The sequence below is a fragment of the Saccostrea cucullata genome, unplaced genomic scaffold (genome assembly GCF_032062105.1).
Source record: "Saccostrea cucullata isolate Sc308-1 unplaced genomic scaffold, CSIRO_AGI_Scuc_v1 ctg1153, whole genome shotgun sequence".
NCBI lineage: Eukaryota > Metazoa > Mollusca > Bivalvia > Ostreida > Ostreidae > Saccostrea > Saccostrea cuccullata.
Genome location: NW_026930762.1, coordinates 249,333 through 274,342, shown reverse-complemented (window position 1 = coordinate 274,342; position 25,010 = coordinate 249,333). Strand labels below are relative to the sequence as shown.

At 30.8% G+C, this 25,010-nt stretch overlaps 1 protein-coding gene across 1 annotated transcript; it reads left to right on the top strand.

The window, feature by feature from the left end:
- Position 1: 1 nt before the first annotated feature.
- LOC134230018 (insulin-induced gene 2 protein-like) lies at positions 2-23,569 on the top strand. The gene is made up of 6 exons (XM_062711793.1): positions 2-145; positions 507-695; positions 20,509-20,639; positions 21,395-21,561; positions 22,138-22,237; positions 22,665-23,569. Exons 2-6 carry the CDS (start codon positions 518-520, stop codon positions 22,698-22,700), a joined length of 612 nt encoding a protein of 203 aa, XP_062567777.1. The 5' UTR covers positions 2-145; positions 507-517; the 3' UTR covers positions 22,701-23,569.
- The last annotated feature ends 1,441 nt before the right edge of the window (positions 23,570-25,010 follow it).

The following is a 25,010-nucleotide window of genomic DNA, read 5'->3' as shown; positions in this document are numbered from 1 at the left end:
TGTATATCATCCGAGATTTCTTTATGGTACGACCATCAGGCGTCAGAATTCATAACACTCACCGGTCACCAGAAATCAGTGTATATATAGGAAAAGTAACCGTTATCAACAGACAGAAAAATTTGTAAACAACAGTTACACTCAGGTAAGATTCAGGTTTTATTTCTGATGTGTCAAAACATAAAATTATAGAGAAGAATGTTTGAAAATTATTCCTAGGAACTTTGTTTACATTTTTGCCACAGCTAGTGTAAACTGCAGGTGGACAGTGCGTGGTATATAACGGTAGTTTATCAGTTTTTGTATTTCCAAAATCTTTTATTAGCGTACATCTTGTCTGCATTATAAGCACACTTAACTTGCAACATTTATGTAGTCCATTTTTGTTTCTTATGTCAAAACAGCTGTTTATAAGTCTGCCTCTGACTGACTGTGTTAAAATATGTTGTGAAGTTCTTTGTATGCTAATTTTATAGAATAACTGACAAACATTTTCTCTTATGTAGGTATTCCCAAGATGGGTCTGTTACTTCGAGGTACAGTTCTCTTTCTGATCGGCAATTTCTTTGCTGTCTTCATGAACCTGCTACAGATCAACAGACAGGGTGATGTCTCAGTCAAACTACCCCCAGAACTGTTGGAGAACCTTTTTCTGAAAGAGTGGTGGGTGCCGCCCATGTGTGGAGCCGCTGCAGGTATAATTTTAAACAAAATCTTAGTAAATCATACAATTTCTGTTCTTTACAGGGACTTGCTAGAACCTAGAAGGCATTTTGACAAGTTATTGTAGCTTACCACATTTAATATACCCCCTAAATATAGTTTTGTAGATTTTAAATGCCACTGTATTTCCTTCAGGTTTTTTCTTCATTTAACTGACTCTCAGTGTTGTAAATACACCAAATGAATATATATTCCAGGTTTATTCCAGATTTTTAATATAAAGTTTGACTTTCCCATACAAAAAAAAGGTACATATAGGCATACTTTTTTTGTGCCTTTTCAGTACCTAATGTGTGCCTACTATTATAGGTACAGAAAAGGCATACCTATTCTGTGCCAAAAATGAACTTAATTTTTTTCTAGTGTACCTAAAATGTACCTAATTTGGACTTTATCATTTTACAGTGTGCCTGAAATGTGCCTACTTTAGACTTTGTCATTTTTCAGTGTACCTAAAATGTACCTAATTTGGACTTAGTCATTTTACAGTGTGCCTGAAATGTGCCTACTTTAGACTTTGTCATTTTTCAGTGTACCTAAAATGTACCTATTATGGACTTAGATATTTTCCATCTTACCTACTATGAACTTTGTCATTTTTCAGTGTGCCAGAAATGTACCTATGTTGAACTTATATATTTTCCAGTGTACCTAAAATGTACCTATTTTGAACTTAGTCATTTTTCAAAGTGCCTGAATTTAAATACTTTATTAGAAGACTGGTTCTTTGTAGCAGGGTGGGGTGGGGTGGGGTTGTGGGGGGTGGGGTTGAATTATCATTCAAACAAGTTGTGCATTTAATTTTTAATTTCATTATACTTCATATTTCACATCATTATTGCAAGTCCTCGGTATAATATATAGTGGTGTTGTGGAAAGAAAAAATGGGGAGGGGTAATAACATTGTTACTCTCAAATGCCAAATATGTAATTATCATTAATTCAATTAATCTTCTTAAGGAAAATAAAAGGTAAAGATCCATTTCTGTTCTTAAAATATGACCTAGTTTGTCTTACAGAGTTCTTAGTAACTTTGATTAACATTCTCTAAGACATAAGGGATTGTCTTATAAACACTATACAATTATATTGACCATTGACCATTAACCCACCCCCCCCCCCCCCCACACACACACACTTGTTAAATTATTTTTTTTTACATGTCATTTTATCAACTTGTTGCATTTTGCAATACTGTGAAATATGTATATATCAATTAGAAACAGGAATTCACTTTCCGCTTGAACGAACACAATACACAGGTAATCCACAGAGACTATCAGGTAGTCCGTGCATTTAGTGAAGTGGACACAAAGTCATGTAACCAACACCCAAATCTGCTTAGTTACGATGCTTCTCAGTATTTTTCTTGCAGTATTATTCTTTAATTTCTTTTGTTCTTCAACAAATTAATGATAAATGAATGTTTTTAACTCTGTAAATAAACTGATAAACTATTAAGATATTAACCGTTTTAAAAACTAAATACATTTTTTTTTTTCAAAACCAGGTTTGCCTAGCAAACCCCTCTAGTTGTAACAGATACAACTTTGTATTATAAATTATCAGTAATAAAATTTATATGCACATGTCTATGTCCAGTAGAGGTCCCATTACGCGATCACGGCATATCTCTCTATCTCTCTCTCTCTCTCTCTCTCTCTCGTACGTTTTGTAAATACAAAAATGTATGGGATGTTTAAATTAACTTTATAGGGTGAGAATTTATATCCATTAGACCAGTTACTGGTGTATTTTAAAATAGACTTTGTTAATCTTTGAATGCAAAACGATGTTGATTTCCACAGTATTCTTCACTGAGTGACACAGGTGTTAATACCGGATGACCTTCACCCTGCAGAAATTGTTTGTGTATCACATGAAGTTCTCCACAAACATGACAAAAGGGTGATTTCATTAAATTTTTCAGCTCAATATTAATGGGTAAAATACAAAAGAATAAATTACAGAATGAAATAAATAGAGATGCTTTAACTATTACCGGTAGTTAGGAAGTAGCAGTAAAAAAAAAATGTGTACATTTACAGAAATTTCATATAAATAATAGCCCCCAAGATGCACAAAATACAGGTGCTTGTCATTTATAATTATTCACATACTAAGCATTTATGGATTGTATACATGTTATAATTTACATGATGGTCCAAGTATACATGTATTTCGATGTTTGTATCACTCTCTTGTGTCAGTTACATTAATTAAGATTTTAGTTGAAATCTAACACGTAAGAAAATTATGAATAATTAAAAAAAAATAGGGGGCCAAATCAATTTGAGAGGATTAGTTATGTAAACAAACACAAAATAGTAATGGCGTTCAAGATGGCGGTTCAATTATTTACCCAAAATAGCCACGCTAAATTTCAAGGATTTCATCGCAATCGGCTTTCTGTTTAAGTTGGGGTTTCATTAAATAATTGTTAAATGTTCATTGTTATAATTATTAATTGTTTACACGAAATATTTTATGAATAATTTAATAAATTTTAATGAAATCACGTGACTCCAGCGAAGTCTACGATTGGTCAGTGAATAGCGCGGACATTACAGAGACGATTTGAAAATTGGCCGAGATGAAAACCTCAAAAAGAAATCGGAGAATTATAGGTCGGTGAGTCTTTATTTCAGTGTAAATTTTTATGCTGCTTTTTGTTTATGTATTTTTGCACGTAAAGAATGCATTAGAATGTGAATATCAAATGTAAATTTTACGAAATTCTAGGTATTTGTACCGTAGAGTTTTGGTTTGTTTTGATTCAAGATGGCCGTGCAGCCAGTGATACAGCCTACACATGAAGTAAAGAGATTTAAATAATTATTATTTTGTTTAACCAGATGTGTAACAAGACAAAAAAGTGTTTCACAGTTTCAGAGTCTTTTAAAAAAAATACTACGAGTAATGTGTCAATATCGCCGAACAGGTAGAACAGTAGCCTCTGCATGGGCATGGCGATAATAACAAACAACAGTGGGACGGACAACTTCGGAATGGACATTTTTCCGAACTTGCGCACCCTTTTCCTTTAAAGCTATCATCTTAGGGTTTTTTTTAAATGGTGGGGTTTTTATTATCAAATTGATTTATGAAAAAAAAAATTCAACATTTTCTGCTAGTTTTTGAGATATTTGAGTTCAAAAACAAAAATCCCATGGGGAAACATGAACTTAAAAATACCCCACAAAAAACCCCACAAAAACCCCATGGGGTTTATTTTTCACCCCATGGGGTTAAATAACCCATATTATTTTTCGTGGGGTTTTTTAACCCACGTTTAACTAGAAATAAAATGTGGGGTTTATTATCCCATAATTTTTCATGTGGGGTAAAAAAACCCATATTATTTCTCTTAATGCTTGTAATTATCAAGTGAGAATTATAAAATAAATATTGTTTGGAGTTGCAACATAAATTAAGTACAATACATGTACATTTTTTATCAACTTTGTAACAATTTAATTAATTTTTTTTTTCAAATTCATTGATATACAGTACCGGGCCATAAGTGAGTCATAATTTTATTTTTACACTATATATTTCATTGAAAAACCTATTTTCATAAAAACTTGTTGTGAAGTCAATTTTAGCTCAATTTTCATGATTTTTTCACTGAAACATGCAGAATTATTAAAATTTTCTTATCTTAAATGATAAACAAAATCATACAGGGGTTCAAAATTTTTTTTGTCATGGTCAAGTCCAGGACTTAAAGAGTAAATTTTAGGCAAGTCCGAGGAAGAAATTTGAAAGTCCATATTAACCTATACATCATTAAATTTATGTTACTTATAATTTATTTCCATTTGTTGCATTAAATGAATAAAGACTATATGTATTAATATATGTTTTATTTTTCCTCCATAAACTGTCATATAGTCATACATGAGTATTTCAAAAGTACCAGACTGATAGGTTATTGGTACATTAAAATAACTTTTACAAATACTCACTACTGAATAAACCATCTGTTACAATAAATAGCAGTTAGAATGTGCTGTAAGTCAAAGCTAAAACCGAAATCTAAAAAACTAATAGACTAATTGCCGTTTGTCAAATAGGAGGAAACATGAGGAATTGCGTAAAAGCAAGAATCTAACCGCAACGGAAAATAAAAAGACGGATTGTATTTTCGAAACGTTCGTAATGTTTTATGGGTATTTTAACGACCACAAACCCACATTTTTACGTAATACATTTGAGAATTTGCTTTATTTTTAGCTTTACGATCATTTTTTTAACTTAAAAAAAAAGATAAACAAAAAACATAGCCAAGTCCCAGGACTTTGGCGAATTCTAAATGCCGAGTCCGGATCCGGAATTTGTTAGTCCGGGACGTCGGGCTTGAGGAATTTTGAACCCCTGTCATACTTAAACTATTGAGAATAAATCATAAAATATTGACTTGACAAAAATTTCTAACCTCAAATGACTAAGATTTCTTAACAAATTAAAGTCTTAAAATTTTTGTTTTGCACTTGACCTGTGATTTCACGGTAATGCATAAAGATAGAACTATTTTGAAATAATGTGAAGAAACTACAACAAATTCTGCATTTTATGGTGTTTTAGACATTAAAAAGAAACAATAAATGACACTGCAAGAATATATTAGAAAAATTTGTTTCCTAATGAAATATATAGTGGAAAAATAAAATTATGACTCACTTATGGCCAAGTACTGTACATTTATCACTGCATATGTAAATTAGACATGGCATGAGCATGATAAGAAGGGAATTATTATTATTATTTTTTTTTTTGACTGACCCGTAAGTGAAAAAGTAAACAAATAAAAGTTTGAAAGTTAATCTATAATATTCCAAGTGGGGGAGATAAATGATTATATAAAAAAAAGACAATGGAGTGGACCGGCAATTTCATCAGAAAAACAATGTAAAAAATAATGTGACTTTGTTTGCGCTAGCGTAGCTCACAGGTTATTGTTTTCACTATTTTACTGATAAAATTGCCGACTCCTCAGTCCTGTGACCTGTTATTGAACACTGTTGATCGTGAATCACATCGTAATGATAGTTGTTCTACTTACATGGAGTTTAGTTTGAGCTCTGCTGTTTGTAGCATAATGGACTTGATTCAAACAAAGACAAAAACTTCTCTACTTTTCAAAGAATGTTTTTGAAATTGATTGAAAGAGACCAAATCAAATCATGACTTGTGATACTTCTAATTCCTCATTTTGGCACCATTGTCACCCACATCTTTTTCTTTCCTTATGTATAAGTCGTACTCTAAGAAACATATGGGTGACTCTGACAAATAGCGTAAAACTCAAAGACTAAACTGTTATATTTATCCGGATTTTGTTTTTCAGCTACACTGACAAAAGTTAAGTATATTATACTTATAGATGTTTATGCCCACTGGCCCTGATTTGGGAATAAATCCCATTGTATTCCATTCTAAATAATATGTAAATGCAGTAGCTTCTCAATCCTAAACCAGAAAAATGCTTTCTTTAAAGTGATTAAAAGAACCAGTTTGTCTTCTTTCATGCAATATAACACTTTTATAGCTTTTTCAAAGGAATTAATAAATTTAAATCATAAAAAAGAGATGAAAGAAGACGAACTGGTAGAGTTTGGAAGGTGTTATGGAAAAAAAATACATGTACCACACCAAGCAAATTTACATGAAATAAAATGAAAGAAAAGACCTAAAGCCCTCAAGGTTTCACTGGTCAGCATGATCAAGGACTCTAATAAATTCATTCAATACGCATACAGGTACGGACTGACTATATAAAATCTAATATTTATTTTTTGAATATAAATTATGTCTATAAGGCAGCTATAAAGCTCCTCCGTTTTCAATAATTTATTTAAATTTTTAAGATTTATAGCCTTGAGTAGAAAACAGTCTCTCATTTCCTTAAATGTTTCAAAAAAATATAAAACAAATACTTTGATAAAGTTAGAATTGCTCAATACAAGAAATTTATAATTTATCATTTTACATTAAGAAAGACCATACTTTTACAAGAAAAATAAAACCATACTTGCCAAATTTCATTGAAATATGAAAAAGTTATGGCCATGTAAGAGAACACACCTGTACGACTGACTGAATATGACATGATGATGGATTCTCCCTATGTAAATTTCAGTTCTTTTACAACTTATCATGTAAGATTTAGAAAGTTTATGCCATTGCAAGAAAAATAAAACCAATACTTGCCAAATTTCATTGAAATATGAAAAAGTTATGGCCAGTTAAGAGAACACACTAGTACGACTGACTGTGTATAACATGATGATGGATTCTCCCTATATAAATTTATGTTCTCTTTTAGTTTTACAATTTAATTACTAAGGATTAAGAATGGCCATACATTTACAAAAAAAAATAAAACCATACTTGCCAAATTGCATTGAAATATGAAAAAGTTATTGCCAGGTAAGAGAACACACTAGTACAACTGACTGAATATGACATGATGATGGATTCTCCCCATGTAAATTTCAGTTCTTTTACAACTTATCATGTAAGATTTAGAAAGTTTATGCCATTGCAAGAAAAATAAAACCAATACTTGCCAAATTTCATTGAAATATGAAAAAGTTATGGCCAGTTAAGAGAACACACTAGTACGACTGACTGTGTATTAGATGATGATGGATTCTCCCTATATAGATTTATGTTCTCTTTTAGTTTTACAATTTAATCACTTAGGATTAAGAAAGACCATACATTTACAAGAAAAATAAAACCATACTTGCCAAATTTCATTGAAATATGAAAAAGTTATGGCTAGTTAAGAGAACACACTAGTACGACTGACTGCGTATTAGATGATGATGGATTCTCCCTATATAAATTTATGTTCTCTTTTAGTTTTACAATTTAATCACTTAGGATTAAGAAAGACCATACATTTACAAGAAAAATAAAACCATACTTGCCAAATTTCATTGAAATATGAAAAAGTTATGGCTAGTTAAGAGAACACACTAGTACGACTGACTGCGTATTAGATGATGATGGATTCTCCCTATATAAATTTATGTTCTCTTTTAGTTTTACAATTTAATCACTTAGGATTAAGAAAGACCATACATTTACAAGGAAAATAAAACCATACTTGCCAAATTTCATTGAAATATGAAAAAGTTATGGCTAGTTAAGAGAACACACTAGTACGACTGACTGCGTATTAGATGATGATGGATTCTCCCTATATAAATTTATGTTCTCTTTTAGTTTTACAATTTAATCACTTAGGATTAAGAAAGACCATACACTTACAAGAAAAATAAAACCATACTTGCCAAATTTCATTGAAATATGAAAAAGTTATGGCTAGTTAAGAGAACACACTAGTACGACTGACTGTGTATTAGATGATGATGGATTCTCCCTATATAAATTTATGTTCTCTTTTAGTTTTACAATTTAATCACTTAGGATTAAGAAAGACCATACATTTACAAGAAAAATAAAACCATACTTGCCAAATTTCATTGAAATATGAAAAAGTTATGGCTAGTTAAGAGAACACACTAGTACGACTGACTGCGTATTAGATGATGATGGATTCTCCCTATATAAATTTATGTTCTCTTTTAGTTTTACAATTTAATCACTTAGGATTAAGAAAGACCATACATTTACAAGAAAAATAAAACCATACTTGCCAAATTTCATTGAAATATGAAAAAGTTATGGCTAGTTAAGAGAACACACTAGTACGACTGACTGCGTATTAGATGATGATGGATTCTCCCTATATAAATTTATGTTCTCTTTTAGTTTTACAATTTAATCACTTAGGATTAAGAAAGACCATACATTTACAAGGAAAATAAAACCATACTTGCCAAATTTCATTGAAATATGAAAAAGTTATGGCTAGTTAAGAGAACACACTAGTACGACTGACTGCGTATTAGATGATGATGGATTCTCCCTATATAAATTTATGTTCTCTTTTAGTTTTACAATTTAATCACTTAGGATTAAGAAAAACCATACACTTACAAGAAAAATAAAACCATACTTGCCAAATTTCATTGAAATATGAAAAAGTTATGGCTAGTTAAGAGAACACACTAGTACGACTGACTGTGTATTAGATGATGATGGATTCTCCCTATATAAATTTATGTTCTCTTTTAGTTTTACAATTTAATCACTTAGGATTAAGAAAGACCATACATTTACAAGAAAAATAAAACCATACTTGCCAAATTTCATTGAAATATGAAAAAGTTATGGCTAGTTAAGAGAACACACTAGTACGACTGACTGCGTATTAGATGATGATGGATTCTCCCTATATAAATTTATGTTCTCTTTTAGTTTTACAATTTAATCACTTAGGATTAAGAAAGACCATACATTTACAAGAAAAATAAAACCATACTTGCCAAATTTCATTGAAATATGAAAAAGTTATGGCTAGTTAAGAGAACACACTAGTACGACTGACTGCGTATTAGATGATGATGGATTCTCCCTGTTTTGGTTAGATTATGACTTACTCAAGATTTTCAAATAAAAAAATAAAGAGTTTGACAGAAAATTCTGAAAGTACGGACCTACCTTAAGAGAACACACTAGTACAACTAACTGTGTATTAGATGATGATGGTGGATTCTCCCTATATAAATTTATGTTCTCTTTTAGTTTTACAATTTAATCACTTAGGATTAAGAAAGACCATACTTTTACAAGAAAAATAAATCCATACTTGCCAAATTTCATTGAAAAATAAGAAAGTTATGGCCAGTTAAGAGAACACACTAGTACGAATGACTGAGTATAACATGATGATTGATTCTCCCTATGTAAATTTAAGTCCTAGCTCTTACAATTTATAATTTTAAGTCCTCTTATAATTTATAATTTTAAGTCCTCTTACAATTGATAATTTTAAGTCTCAACTCTGTTTTAAGTTGTTAAAATCTGCACCAGTAAGAACATTTTAATAGAAAAGGTCATATGTCACAAATTAATTTAGTAAAATTAAAAAGAAATGTTGGAAAAGTATTCCATGAAGATTCAGTACATTTTAATCTGTTTAATAAGAAATATATGAAGAAGTTGAGTAATACATGTATGAATTCTTATTTATGAAAATAAGTTGCAAATGATTTTGAATGAGCAAACCATTGTATTGTTTATTACCAAGAACCATACAGTTCATAGGTTTAACGTATATACATAAATCAGTTGTACAGTATGTACATGTATGTATAACATTTCAAGGTCATTCGAACATTATGAAGCCTTACATCAGAGACATAAATAACAGTTACAATGTCTCAGCCTACATCCAAGTATTTGGAAATTTATCAATATGTCAATGACCGTTTTCCATGGCAATAACACAATAATTATCAATTAGTAAAGTTACAAAAAAAATTTAATTTTTCATTTTTTTTTTTTTTATTTTTTTTTTTTTTTTGATTTTCATCAATGAACACTTTGAAATGTGCTTTTTACTAGGAAAACTTTAAAAAAAAAAAAAAAAATTAGAGTAGCTAGTTACTCTGAAACCAGCTATGTATACACAAAGGGATATAGTAAACAGGAAATGGTTTGTGTAATGATCAGTCTGTGTGGAAATGAATTCTTGAATATATGTATATACCGGGTAAATCATCATATAGACTGAAACTCTGAAAGGTGTGAGAACATTCCTTCGGGCAAAATTTTCCAATATATTTTCAAAGGTGTGAAATAGGGATAATTCACTGATTTCAATTTAATTGATCTTTTACAAATTTATACAGATTTTCAGAATTAATAAATTGAAAATCAATCTGCAATTCATCCCTTTTATGACAACACTAATCAAAGGGTTTTAATTAAGACTGTTCTCACTCCAATTAAAATCAACATAATTTGATAATTAGGTACATTGCATGCCAGTACTAAGTGGTCATTAATTAATACATGGCTCCCCCCCCCCTCTCTCTCTCGACTCTGTATAAAATTATTGCACCCGCAGTAAGGTTTTTTTTTATATAATTTTTTTTTCCCAGAGAATTTCAATTTTAGTTGTTGACAGGATAAGTGGAATAAAAAACCATGCAGAGACACAGAGAAAGAGAAAGAGAGATAGGGATATAAAACAATAACAAAAATTTCTGTTAGGTGCATATCAACACTTGAGGGGAAGTTTGGAATAGATTAAGCATTCTGAAATAATCAGGCCTTAGAAATTTTTAGTTTTTTTGGTTTACCAAATATCGATGAAATCTAGAAAAATATTATTTAAGATTTCCGTTTATACTCTATAATTGGTGTTATTAATGTACTTGATTAAGGTTGTGCAGTTTGTGCAGTTTAAATATATATATATGTAGTAAAACTCACTTGAAAACGTGTAAGATGGTTGAATCCCTCTATACTTTCTCTTCATAATTACTTTACATTTTATACATGTACCATTTCTTTATTTTATTTGGATACTTGTCTTTATACAAGTTTTGAGTGTAACATGAAATTAAGAATAGTTACCATCCATACTTCCTCGTTTCTTACATTGTTTATATACCAAGTCTTCTCCGGAGACAGATTTTGATACTTATGAAGAATTTAAATCAAAATTCCATAATTTGTCGTTTTTCTTTCTTAAACCTTCAAAATAAAACGTTAATGTCAAAGCTATTGTTAAATGAAAATACACTAGCTTTTATTGTTTAGATGGAAAAAAATTTCAGGTTAATGAAATGACCATATGTATTTTAAATCTTTATCTTCGATCTTAGAAAGGGACATAACTATATAAAGCGGATTGTTTTTAAAATATTGTCCTGAGTAGTAAGAAGACTAGATTAGTATATATGATATGAGACATTTTTAAAGGAAGAATTAAAACTATTATTTCATTAATCATTTATTTACTGATTAATACAGCCTTTAATTTTTTCGTAAACGTTACAAAACACCTTACTTCGATATATTGACCTTGATGATAGCGAAACGCTTTAGGTTTGGACAGAACCATTCATATTTTTGCGCAGGGGTGTCGTAAAATAAACAGAGCGTGAATTTGTTTCTTTTTTTTAATCCGAGTTTGATACCATGAAAATTTCATCAACCTTGTTGGTTATATCTATTTTCATAATCTTACATTATGTTTGAATAATAATAATACAGCAACTAGATTCTGGAGTTAAACCTACCCACCCCCTTTTGCTAACTTCCGAGAAACCAATATTTACACACCCCAGATCTAGATAATCCAGTCAAATCACTAGTTGCGTTTTACTTCTGAACAAACTAACATTTTTAATGCTGAACAAACTGACACTTTATATGTCCTGAGTTTGAAAACCTAATAGAAAAAAAACGATGTGAAATATGATTTAATTCCTTCAAAATCTCTAATAAGAACATAATTGAAAACTTTGAATTCAAAAAAAAAAGCGTACAATCTTTTTTTTATTATTCCTAGGTTGAAATACAAAAATTGAACCATTATTTTAAAACCAGAAAGTATAACATTCTTGAAAGTACATGTAGACTGCTCTAAAATGGAACTAGACGACTATTATGCAATATAAACAGGAAATGACAGGTGTCACTACTTAGGTGTGGAACCGAATCCTTGTATATATACACGTGTGATGTACGTCTAGGTTACATTGTACCCCATCGGAATACAGCCCTGGGGGTGAATCTTACAATATATTTTCTATCTAGTGTGTACAGAGTGGGTCGACCATGCTCTACGCACTGAACATTGCTGAAGTTATTAAACAATCATGTGCCCCCTCCCCCCCTCCCCCATACCTAGTACCATAAATACGCGAATTCCATGGATTTGTAAAATGAGATAAATATTAAATATTATTTATAAAGAATAACATTTATAAAATAAAGATTAATGGGGGTTGGTAGGGTCGAAAGAATTTTACTTTTGATTAATGATTTAAACTTTGATATTCCTACCATGCATTTACAATCAAATAAGTCCGAAGATTGCACTGAGAGTCCATTTTCCTCGTATAAAAAATACAATTAATTTTTTTTTTACAACAGACCGACAAGAATAGGGGTATACTTTTTTTGAGACAGAAACGGGTGTGAACAAAATATCTCGATCATTGCATATATGTGCTTGATAAACATGATAAAGGGCCCGAGCAAGGGACTTTACGCAATCGTACATATTAGGCCTAATTTAATGTTATATATGCTTGTAACTGTAGATTAATCCTGTGTTGATAAATAAATAAATAAATGAATAAATGAATGGAAAAGTCAACAATGACAAAATATATATAAATCTACTGCAGGTGGGTTATCGTGTATTCGGCACTTTAGTAAACACTAAGCTGAATTAATAATCGGTATATATTACTACAAATATAAGATGTTTTAAATAGTTTATGGGAAATAATTGAAAATATATTACCAAAATTAAGTGTAAATCGATAAAATGAGTAAACCGGGCTCGCTACCCATTTTAGTCACCTTGAAAAGGACAAGCGGAGATAATGATGGATAAACACAACATTTTAATTTAAAATTTTCAGTGAAGGCAAATCTTATAGTAATAAACTATGTCAGTAAATTTCATGAAAAAAGAATGTGTATTTATTCCGTTATTGTCAAAAACACGGTTTTCAGTTTCGAAATTCCCGGCCGGCTCGGCCCAAGTTTCGGTACCCATTTTAGTCGCACTACAGAAGAGCGGAAATGAAGAAAACCACCTGTCTGGATGTATAGGCCTAATGATGGAATTCAGAACTTTATTTTAATAAGGATTAATTCACGCAAGTATTTAAATCAGTCCGATTGATTTGGCGTGTGTGAATTATTCCATTAACATCACAAAATGTCCAATTGGAATTCTGCAGTCAGTGTCTGAAGGAATTAGGCCCTAGTTTTGTTTACATCATACATGTCAGTGATGTAAGTATTAGCATGCTATGAATTTGGTGGTTATTTCTTGCAAAACGGAATCAAGCTCTACATGATGGATATTAGAGGAATATACATGGTCAAAAATGAATATAACTTTTATTAGTTTTCTTAGTCTTACTCAACAGTCAATTTAGGGAGGTTGAATATCTGTCAGGGTGTCCCATATATCAGTAGGGTGTGTCACATTGTGCCTGTCTAAGGTTAAACAAGGTCAAGTTCAGTTAATTTATGGATTCTATAACATTAGGTCTGTGCGAATGAGTTCAATAATTAATCCCTGCATGTACTTTTATGGGGTACTCACAACTTGTGATCCACCCTTGTGACACAAGGGTGGATCTTAACAACTGCAGTGATATATAGATGTGAAATTTCTATTTTCCTTTTAAAAAACTGTGAACCAAAAATTATCACTTTGAAAACAGAGTACCAATCATTATGAATCATACGATATTTATGGAAATACCTTATTGAAGAGTTACTGTAGCTCCAAAGTTTTTTTTCTAATTAGGTCAAACATGAAGGCAAAGGTCAAGGGGTCAGAAATCAAAGCATGCTCAGAAATATCTTGCAACAGACATATGAAAAATCTATCTCTTCTAAATCAAAGTCATAAGGAAGAATTAATATTTATGAAAAGTATGTCATACTTCAAGGTCAAGATAAATTGGTAAAAAATCATGATAGTGTAATCTGTATTAAGAAAGGAATAATTCGCACAGGTAATACATGTATAATTTGAAAATGTTGAAAGCCTTATCTCATCTCATTCAAAAGATATAACCAAAGTTTAAGTTTTTGTGACATTGATAAGCCGACCATTTAACAGATGACAGATGAATATTAAGATTTAATGTCCTCTCTTATTCGCTAAGGTGGGGGACAAAAATCAAAAGAACACATCAAAAGGGATTAATTGACCTTGACCTGATAATGCATGCATATAAATGCTTTCTGTAAAAATAAACGTCTTCTTACAATAATTTAGTTTATAGTCAGAAAGTGTAAGTATCATAAGAAAAAGAAATATCATGTTTAACATACATGTAGATCTATTTCAATGAAAAAAAGTGATATTGTCAGAATGAGATCAATATTGCCTGACTGCACCTTGCAGGATGAAAATTTAGTTTTAATAATTTCAGAACTTCTTTTTTTCTAATTAGAAACCAAAGAATTTTTGATGAATTCCAATTATATATTACTAATAATTTATAATGTACATGATCTATGTACAGATGTAAAGCCTAAATTGATTCGTTATCCAATGTAGATTTAACAGTCGAGCTGGTTGATGACAGGAATAAACTTTAAAAAATTACTAGTAGTAAATTTAATCATATTTATTGTACCTGCTTTTTTGGCTGATATTAAGTGGTTATTTCAGCTTTTTTTTTTAATTCAGACAGAGTAGCATAGAGATGCAACTAATTTCATTTTTCATAATATTCATTCATCCATAAAAATAATTAAGATACCTTACCTAATGATAAAAAAGAAGAAGAAATCAGATAGGTGATCAATATCTAAAGACATGATGGCGGATCTAAGGGAATACTGTAGGTTGTAATATTTTCGTTCGTTTATTGCTTTTCTCATTTACCTAAGACAAAGCGACATGAGATATTTGTCTCATCTTTTTTAATTATGATTATGGCTAATTGATTTCAAACATTTAGCTTATAAGTCATGTATATAGTCTAAAGTTATGAGTGGTGGATCCAAGGGGAGTTGATATTGAATTTTTAAATACTTGTGGTGGATCAAAGGATACTAATGATTTTTGCAAATTTATTTCAACGTTTAGTTAATATTTCTGTGTGTGATCATGATCTTAACTAAGAAGTGGTGGATCCAATGCAAGTGGATATTAATTGTTTTGAAAGCCATAAGAGTTGTGGTGGATGTAAAGGGAGTAGATAGATATTTTTAATGGGTCAAAGGATAATAATGATTATGGTTTATTGATTTCAAACATATAGCTTATATGTCATGTGTCATGTATGTCATGTGTGATAAAGATCTAAACTTATAAGTGGTGGATCCAAGGGAAGTAGATATTTATCTTTTTTAATTATTTGTGTTTGATCAAAGGTTATAAATGAATTGTGATCATGTCTAATTTATTTCAAACATTTAGCTTTAATGTCAGGTGTGAACATGATCTTAATTTAAAAGTGGTGGATCTAAGGGGAGCGGATATTATTTTTAAATATTTCTGATGGGTAAAAGGACATTACTGATTCCGGCTAATTGATTTTAAACATTAAACTTATATGTCATGTGTGATCAAGATCAAAACTCATAAGTGGTGGATCCAAGGGGGGTGGATATTTATCTTTTTTAAATATTTGTGAATGATCAAAGGATATTAATGATTTATGATTATGGCTAATTTATTTCAAACATTTAGCTTTTATGTCAGGTGTGAACATGATCTTAATTTAAAAGTGGTGGATCTAAGGGGAGCGGATATTATTTTTAAATATTTGTGGTGGGTAAAAGGATAATAATGATTATGGCTAACTTATTTCAAACTTTAATCTTACAAGTCATGTGTGATTAAGAACTTAACTTATTAGTGGTTGATACATGGGGAGTGGATATTCATTTTTTAAAGAAATATTTGTGGTGTATCAAGGATATTAATGACTATGCCATAGTCATTAATATCCTTGATATGGCTGATTGATTTTAAGCATTAAGATAATATGTCATGTGTGGTCATGATCTAAACTGATAAGTGGTGGATCCAAGAGGCATAAATATATTATTTTTAAATATTTGGGTGAATCAAAAGATTGTAATAGTTGTACTTTGTGATATATAACTGAATTGAGTTCCATTAATTAAATATGTAGATACATTGCACATGAATTTTAATCTTATTAGTGGTGAATGCAAGGGGAATGGAGATTTTTTAAAAAATCACAAACTAGACATCATATAAACCTAACATATATAAATATACATTAGTTAAGGAAAGAGACCCTCTTTGGACACTGTGAATTGGTTGCTATTGTGTTGGTATTAAATTTTCTTGTTTCATTTTTAAATATATTCAGATTAATTGTCATCGATCGAATAATCTGTGAAGAGTTTTATGATGAATGTTTCATTATGGGAGGCAACTGCCTTAGAAACCTGTTTTCATATAAATCTTCTTTTACATAAACAAAAATTTGAAGAATGAATACTTGAAAATTTGAAAAATAATAGATATTTGTTATAACTATACACTTTTATAGAATGAGAAACAGAGAAGCTACTAATGATCCATTAGTCTAAGAAAAAAACCCAAGTTTTCAGGAATTTTCTTACAGTAAATATATCAATACATGGGATTTAAAACCCCATGATAAAGAAACGTGGGAGAAAAAACCCCATATGACAATATAAGCAACATATGGGTTTAAAAAACCTACATTGATTTTCGTGGGGTTTTTTCCCCCATGGGGTGAAAAATAAACCCCATGGGGTTTTTGTGGGGTTTTTTGTGGGGTATTTTTAAGTTCATGTTTCCCCATGGGATTTTTGTTTTTGAACTCAAATATCTCAAAAACTAGCAGAAAATGTTGAATTTTTTTTTTCATAAATCAATTTGATTATAAAAACCCCACCATTTAAAAAAAACCCTAAGATGATAGCTTTAAAGGAAAAGGGTGCGCAAGTTCGGAAAAATGTCCATTCCGAAGTTGTCCGTCCCACTGTTAAACAGAAATTCAAATGAACAGTGTGAAAATTTAATCATTGGCATATGAAATTTGAAATATAAAGTAAAGATCTCTATATAAAAAAAATGTGGGGGGGGGGGATAATTTTTAACATGTTTTAAAGTATCAAAATTACAGCATTTATAAAACATAATATAACAAAACTATAACTGATTTGAATTTATGTTATAAGTAATTAAGTTTACATAAAATCATTTCAACCCTATCTCTCCACTTGGTTCATGCCAGGGGAAGGGGGGGGGGGGGGGGGACACACATCATTTAATTCAGAGTGACAATGTTTCAGTATTATAATAATAAAAAAAAATAAGAATGTATACTAATGAGTGTAAACTTTGTAAATAATAATGTCACATAATTTCATGAACAAACTTTCTTTTTCAGCAAAATTCTTGTTCCCTGTAGTCATTCTAAACTTGGGGTAAAAGCATAAAGACTATAACTATCAGTAAGTATGAAATCTAATATGATTTTGAAAATATATATATATATATATATATATATATATATATATATATATATATATATATATATATATATATATATATAAAATATATAAAATTAATCACCACTTATCAAACTCCATTGTAAATTTTAGGAATTTCAGATGCAGATCTTCACAGGGTAGGGGGAGGGGGGTCCAAATCACTTTTAATTGATTAAGTATATATACATTTAATAACACAATAATGCAAGTAGGAAGGAAGTTCCAGACTCCCCGGACCTCTCCCCTATAGATTCAGGCATGGATTTCATCTATGTAATATTTTTGAAAATAATTTCAAATGTCACTCAGTAAGTGAAGACTCAAGAGCAACAACTTTTTCAGAATTGAAGGGAATGGCATGAAAGAAGAAAAAAGGAATTGCGTGGTACATTCAGATGGAGGATCAGTTTTTATAAAGAGTCCAGATGAAAATCGCAACTGTACAGCAATGAGGATTTACCCTGGTAAAAAGTCTATTACTGTGCAGAAAATTCTGTGGTGCAATGGGTAGGAACTCTATGAAAGTAATGAAGATAACATGAATTGCACATGTTGCAAGTGAATAATGTGTGGCCAAAAAAAGGACATGAAATGGAGTATACTTTCAGTACCTTTACAGTGTCTTTGTGTATTTAAATTACATTAATTATGTTTTTATATGCTGAAAAGGTGTGTTTATTTTTTTCTTGCAAAGAATGATATTAAATATCATTATTTTTTTAAAGGTAACAATATTAATTTTTTTTTAGATATAGATTTGTCATATGTAGATTCTGTTTGTAGAGAGGATTTTAAAGAGATATTTTTCATGTAGCATCATGCAATAAATTTTTATTTGTACCTGATAATTATTGTTAAATTCTTCCTTAATATAGACCTGCCCCATTCACAAGGAATGATAATTAAGTATGTGTTTTTCATGTAAGGCCAAAAATTAAAAAACCTTTCATGGAGAAAGAAATTTTTAACTGGGTTTTGTGGTTGATTTGTCGACAAAAGCCCATTTTTTCATATGCCTAAAATGTACCTTTTTGTAAAGTTATGCGGTGTGCCAATATTGTGCTTTTTTAGTACCTAAAATGTGCCTATTAATGTTTTTGGTACAATATAGGTACCTTGTAGGTACACTTTTGGTATACCTCTGGCATACTTTTGGCACAGCCTTGAAGGTATTTAATAGATTGATATGTAGGCACTTTTTAGGTATGCCTGGAATGTACCTACTGGTCTAGTTAGATGATGTGCCAATATTGTGCTTTTTTAGTACCTAAAATGTGCCTATTAATGCTTTTGGTACAATATAGGTACCTTGTAGGTACACTTTTGGTATACCTCTGGCATACTTTTGGCACAGCCTTGAGGGTACCTAATAGATTGATATGTAGGCACCTTTTAGGTATACCTAAAATGTACCTATCTGAATGTTTGAATTATATGCCAAACTTTGTAAGTACCTATATTGTGCCTGTTTTTAAATATAGGTACAATATTAGCACATGTATAGGCATACTTTAGGTATGCCTCACTTCTCAATCTAATGTTTTATGTGTGCCTGAAATGTACCTATATTGTACCAATTTGCTACCTATACTTGAAGAAGTGGTTCCAAACTTGTATACTTTAGGTATACCTTTTTTGTGCCTATATTTATCAAGAATAGGCATGCCTAATCTGTACCTTTTTTTGGTATGGGTTGACATGCATTTCTCATATTTTAGAAACACAGTTATGATATTTGATGGGTTTTTTTCAGAATGGATGGACTTACATGTATTATTTAAATAGTTGAAGAAGATATGATAAAATCATGCAGACAATATTTAATGACATGTTTTGTATGCGTGCACTGCAGAGAAGATAATGTGACTGTACATAATGCAATTTGCGAATTACAGACATTTACAAAAACCACCTTCCAAGAAAATTACCTAATCTTTACATGATGAAGACTAAATGTTTCTCCTATTTACATGTAACACAGTGGATACTTCATAATCATGAAGATTAAATGTTTCTCCTAGTAACAAAGTGGCTAATTCCCATGCATATAAGCTAAACACACATAATAACCCTCATTGATAAAAATACTTGTCAGACTGCCAATTAAGATCTCTTGTTTACATCTTGTCTGCAACAATTTGAATTTGTGTCTGCATGTGTCAGTATTTGTGTGAGTAGGTATAATTATCCAGGTACTTGTGTCCTACTTGTATATATCTACATGTCTAGATAGCAGATAGGGACGGTCACCTGAAAACTGAATCAGACAGGGTCTATAAACAGAAGTGACCTAGATATTATGAAGTATCTGGGTTATCTATGAAGTCTCTGACCTTATGTACATGTTGAAGAGTATAGGTCTGCAGGTTAACATGTGAATGTTACATTCATGTTAACTTAGAAGCTAGTAAATCCAAACTTAGATTCAGCATCTTACAAATTAAACTAAAAAAAAAAAGATAAATTTAAAAGAAAATTTGAGAGGTCAAACAGATGTGCAGCAGACAAGTGATGAAAACTAAACACAATCTATGGTATTTAAGATCAATCCATTTTCCAGATACCAAAGTTTAACCTCAAAACTATATGACATTTAATCCAGCACCAATGTAGAGATGTATCTAATCAAGCCTTTTCTCTGTTTTACAGCAATGATAGGCCTTCTATACCCGTGTCTAGATCGACATTTACAGATCAGTGACCCAGAGTCCAGGAAGGGGGAGTGGTCCAAAGTCATGAGATGTATAGCTGTATTTGTGGGCATCAACCATGCTAGTGCTGTATCCTTCACACACAAACATGTTTATATTGTAGATTGTAATGCCAGGGCAGACCTGTATTTTATTGAAAATGGCACCAGTCTCATTAAAATCAAACCTTCTACTAGCTTGGAGTAGCTCCTTTATTTTGATGGTCGCATTTTTCCACATGACCATCAAAGGAGCTAGCTAGTGGAAGGTTTGATTTTCATCGGACTGAAATAGCACATACCCATTTATATGCCCAACCATGTATGTTACAAAAATGAAACAGGATGATACAAGAGAGACTTATTTGTACATGCAATGCATGTAATAGTATTTATTTTTGTTTACAGTAGGTTATGACTTATGATAACGATCATGCCAGATTATCACCTATCATGCAGTACCTGCTATGGATATTTTTAGCTCAGTTAACCAAGACAGATTTGTATGAATGCAATGTGAATCTTGATTAAGTCAGTATTTATCATACATGTACAAGTTGAGAACATTGGATCATAAACTTATGATATACTGTGTACACAAATCATTGTTTCACCTGCACTACCTGTAATTAAATCAAGCAGATAGAAAGCACAGAATACGTGTATTCTGGTTAGCTACTTTTAAATTAATAAGTTGTGATAAATATGAATAAAAAGACGCAATATGGTGTGTTAGTCAAAATGTCCAGAAAAAGCAGTATGGGTTGAAGTGCTTTATTGCAAGAATTAAGAATCTGAAAAAAAATTATTAATTTCATTTTGAATGATCCTTAACCACAATAAAAGAAACTGGACTTTGTGGACAATATGCAGCTGTCCATGACCCTAGCTGCCATGTCTATAGGTCTGTGGTGGTTGTTTGACCGGTCCCCCTGTGGATTTGGCCTGGGGGTGGGGATCGCCGTCCTAGCAACTCTAGTCACACAACTTTTAGTCTTTTATGGTGTTTACAAGTAAGTTAAAAAGAAAAAAAAATCTTCTTACAAAGCATTATTGTAAAGTAGATTCCTCAATGATATTGTGGAACAATTAAGTTTTTAAAAGATGCTTAAACATGAGAAAAACAAATTTCTAAAGGACTGTTGATCATGAATTTAAGTACAATAGCGAAATTTTCTCACAAATATTAAAGGATTGTTTCCTTGATTGGTAACATTTACCAGTAAAATTACCCTCCATTTTACTTTTTCAAAAATTTTGATTTTTAGCCTCTTGTTGGAAGATCAAATGATGATAGAGAAAAAAAAATGCTAAATGAAAATGACCAATCACTGATAAATAACGAAACCTTTTCCATAGACATAATAGAAGCTGCAGAACTGTGGCTATCTGGAAAAGAAAATTTTAACAGTACATGTATTTGTGTCTCAGTTTTTTTTCTTCGATTCCCTAAAAAAGTACAGTGTTATAGCTATTTCTGCAGCTCATGAGAAATTTTGTTTGATCATGTGATGGAGGGAAATTTACTTTAAATTTTTTTTTTGTGAAATATGCATGTGATTAACCTTTGTTCTGATATTTTCTTTCAGTTACTCTAAAGCTGAGTTCCTGTTTGTAAGATCATGGCTGCCTTGTATCTTTTTCTCCGGCGGAGTCACCATGGGAAATATAGGCAGGCAGCTGGCTCTGGTAAATTTGTTATACATGTATATACATCCACTGACTATTTCCTGCTTTTTTTTTTTTTGCACCAAAAACCATTTTTCAAATATTTCAAATTGTCATCTGACTTGAAGAGCTTTGAAAAATATGACCTATTGTTTTTTGTTCAGAGACCATAAAGACATAATAAATATGGAATTTTTAAAACATATAAATTTTGATATATTAAACAAGTTGTATTTATTTGAACATAAAGCAGATTTTTCCCTACTGCTAAATTATCAGTATTTATGATGGCACATATCATTTTTTTTTTTTATTTTTGCTCAAAATGTAGACTGATCCGAAACTGTAAAAAAAGAATTGCCAGTACTGAATAGAAAAATGATTTGAATTTATGTATTGAACATTGTCATATTTAGTTTGAAAACATATATATATTTTTATTTTACAGTATGATGAAATTCAACCAAAGACAAAAACTGACTGAAGAACTAGATATTACATTTACTCATGTGGTTATGGTTTACTCAAAGAAATGGGCTTACCTCATCAAGAATTATTTTACGTTTGTGATGAACTGTGATACAACCTATTTAGAGTATTAAACCTAAAACAAGAAAGGGAAGATAACTCCTTTCACAATGTGCTTCACAAAGGGTCTCTTGGAAGCCAGCCAGATTCGTGAATAGAAATGAATCCACTGCTGCTACAAAGGAATTGGGTTATCCCCCTTGTGATTCAAGGGTTGAGTGAAGAACTGAAAATGTTGTTGGAAGAGTCAACAACAGAACTGTTGTAAAAGGCATTCTGCTGAAAATATATGTCAGATGTGTGTGAAGATTGTATCTTTTACCATCTTCTGTCAAAGTTGTTTGTACATGTAGTTACCAGAATAAGCATTGATCTAAAGCATATCCCAGTTAAAATGTATGAGCCGGTATGTGTGTTCTATTGTAAGGGTTTTAAAGAAAAAAATGGTGAATTATTTTAATGGGGAAAGAAATAAAAAAAAATCTGCCTCAAAGATGTTTACCTCAGTATTTCAGAGGCCATGTTTTGTGTTATTATTTGAATGTTGAAAAGATATGTACATGTGTGTTTTTATTTGTATTGAGTGGTTGCATCAACATTGTTTAAAAGTTGTAAAAATCATCATGTTTCACTCATTGACAAGAAGTATTAATATACTTCTTCATGGTATATACAAATGTGATGGAATGATCTGAATAATGCCATTTATTTTCTTGTTTTTTTGTTGCATCAACAATTTTAAGTTAGTGATCACATCAAAATGTGTAGAGTTATTTCATGTTAGAGATACGGGTTTTGTTTAAGAATAAAATGGCAAAAACTGTATGCAACTTGTTATCAGTTTTGAAGAAAATGGTTTAAGTCAAGGTATATAAAAGCTGAGTGTATATTCTTATGTCAACTTCTATGTTTAAAAAACTGCATACTACAAGATCTAGGAATGCATACACATATTTTCAGCTCTCAAACTACATCACAATGGCACAAACTGTGAAATCACTAATTTTCACGTGGGTTTAAATTTTGTTGGTTTTATGATATGAAGAAATCCATGAATTTACGTCCACCACGAAATGCAAAATTTCATGATCACATACATAACTACTCAACAGTTCTTCATCCACAATATGACATCCACAAGTCCAAATTTTTCCTCAAACAAGGAAAATTTGATCCCCAGATAAATAAATGATTTTACAGTATGTATCCTGAATTTGAGATATCTTTTATACATGTATAGGCCTATTTCTTAAGATGCCTCAAGCTTATAATTTTGATGAATCAAAGTTGTCTCTAATTGACTAGAGAAAACCTTCCCCAAAAAGAGTGTAGCTAAGTAGCAACACACCTTTGTCCAAAGACACACAAACTTACAAGGTTAGATGACTTAAGCATAACTCAGAGATAGAAATGTAATAAATTAACAGATGGAAGGAAAATTCATAAATCAATTAATTCAATCTAATTACGTATAATCACACTGTCAGTCACTTCGATCTGCACTATATGCACTCTTACACAGAGTATATACGGGGCTATACGGAGAGGGCTAAAATAGCCTTTGCCTGCTGCCCGATCCCATTCACTTTGTGTGAATAAAATTTTGTATAAATAAAAAAATATACGGTGCATATATATACAGGCAGTCTGATTTTCATTTTAGTTATATACTAGTATTTACACATTTTTCTTGCCCGATTCTGATGGAATTTTATACAGTGTATAGATCTGCTCTTCAAAGACAGTATCTTCTTGTTTTTTTTTAATTACGAAAATATATTGCTTTTGCTACTAAAAAAAGAATGATTTAAACAATGCATATTCTAATGCCGGAAGTCTGATTTCACCTTCTTTTAACAGGGGTCTAAATAAGGAAGCTTTTCAATTCTTTATTTCCTTATGCCATATAGCACATCAGACAATTAATATTAACAAAATATATATATTCAAATCTTTCAATTAAATATTTACATACATATTATATGCTGCAAACAATTTTAGTAGGTCTATTCCTCGTTGTGAAGCGCTGAAGAAAAATCTTCCCATTTTATATATTTCTTTGATATTTTGAACAAAAACAATAGTTTGAAGACACTAGATTTTTTTTTGGTTTTTTTTAAAAACATAATACTGTTTAATATATTGAATTCTGATACCTTGATATACAGGATATTTTAATATAAAGTGGAATTGATTATTCATCTTCTACATCATTCAAGTCACATAATGAACATAATACTCTGTAATTTCAATTCATTAACATATT

Coding starts and splice junctions, on each gene's coding strand:
- LOC134230018 (XM_062711793.1), top strand. CDS start 518: ATGGGTCTGTTACTTCGAGGTACAGTTCTCTTTCTGATCGGCAATTTC. Junction 20,640..21,394: donor GCATCAACCATGCTAGTGCT/GTATCCTTCACA, acceptor CCACAATAAAAG/AAACTGGACTTTGTGGACAA. Junction 21,562..22,137: donor GTCTTTTATGGTGTTTACAA/GTAAGTTAAAAA, acceptor ATTTTCTTTCAG/TTACTCTAAAGCTGAGTTCC.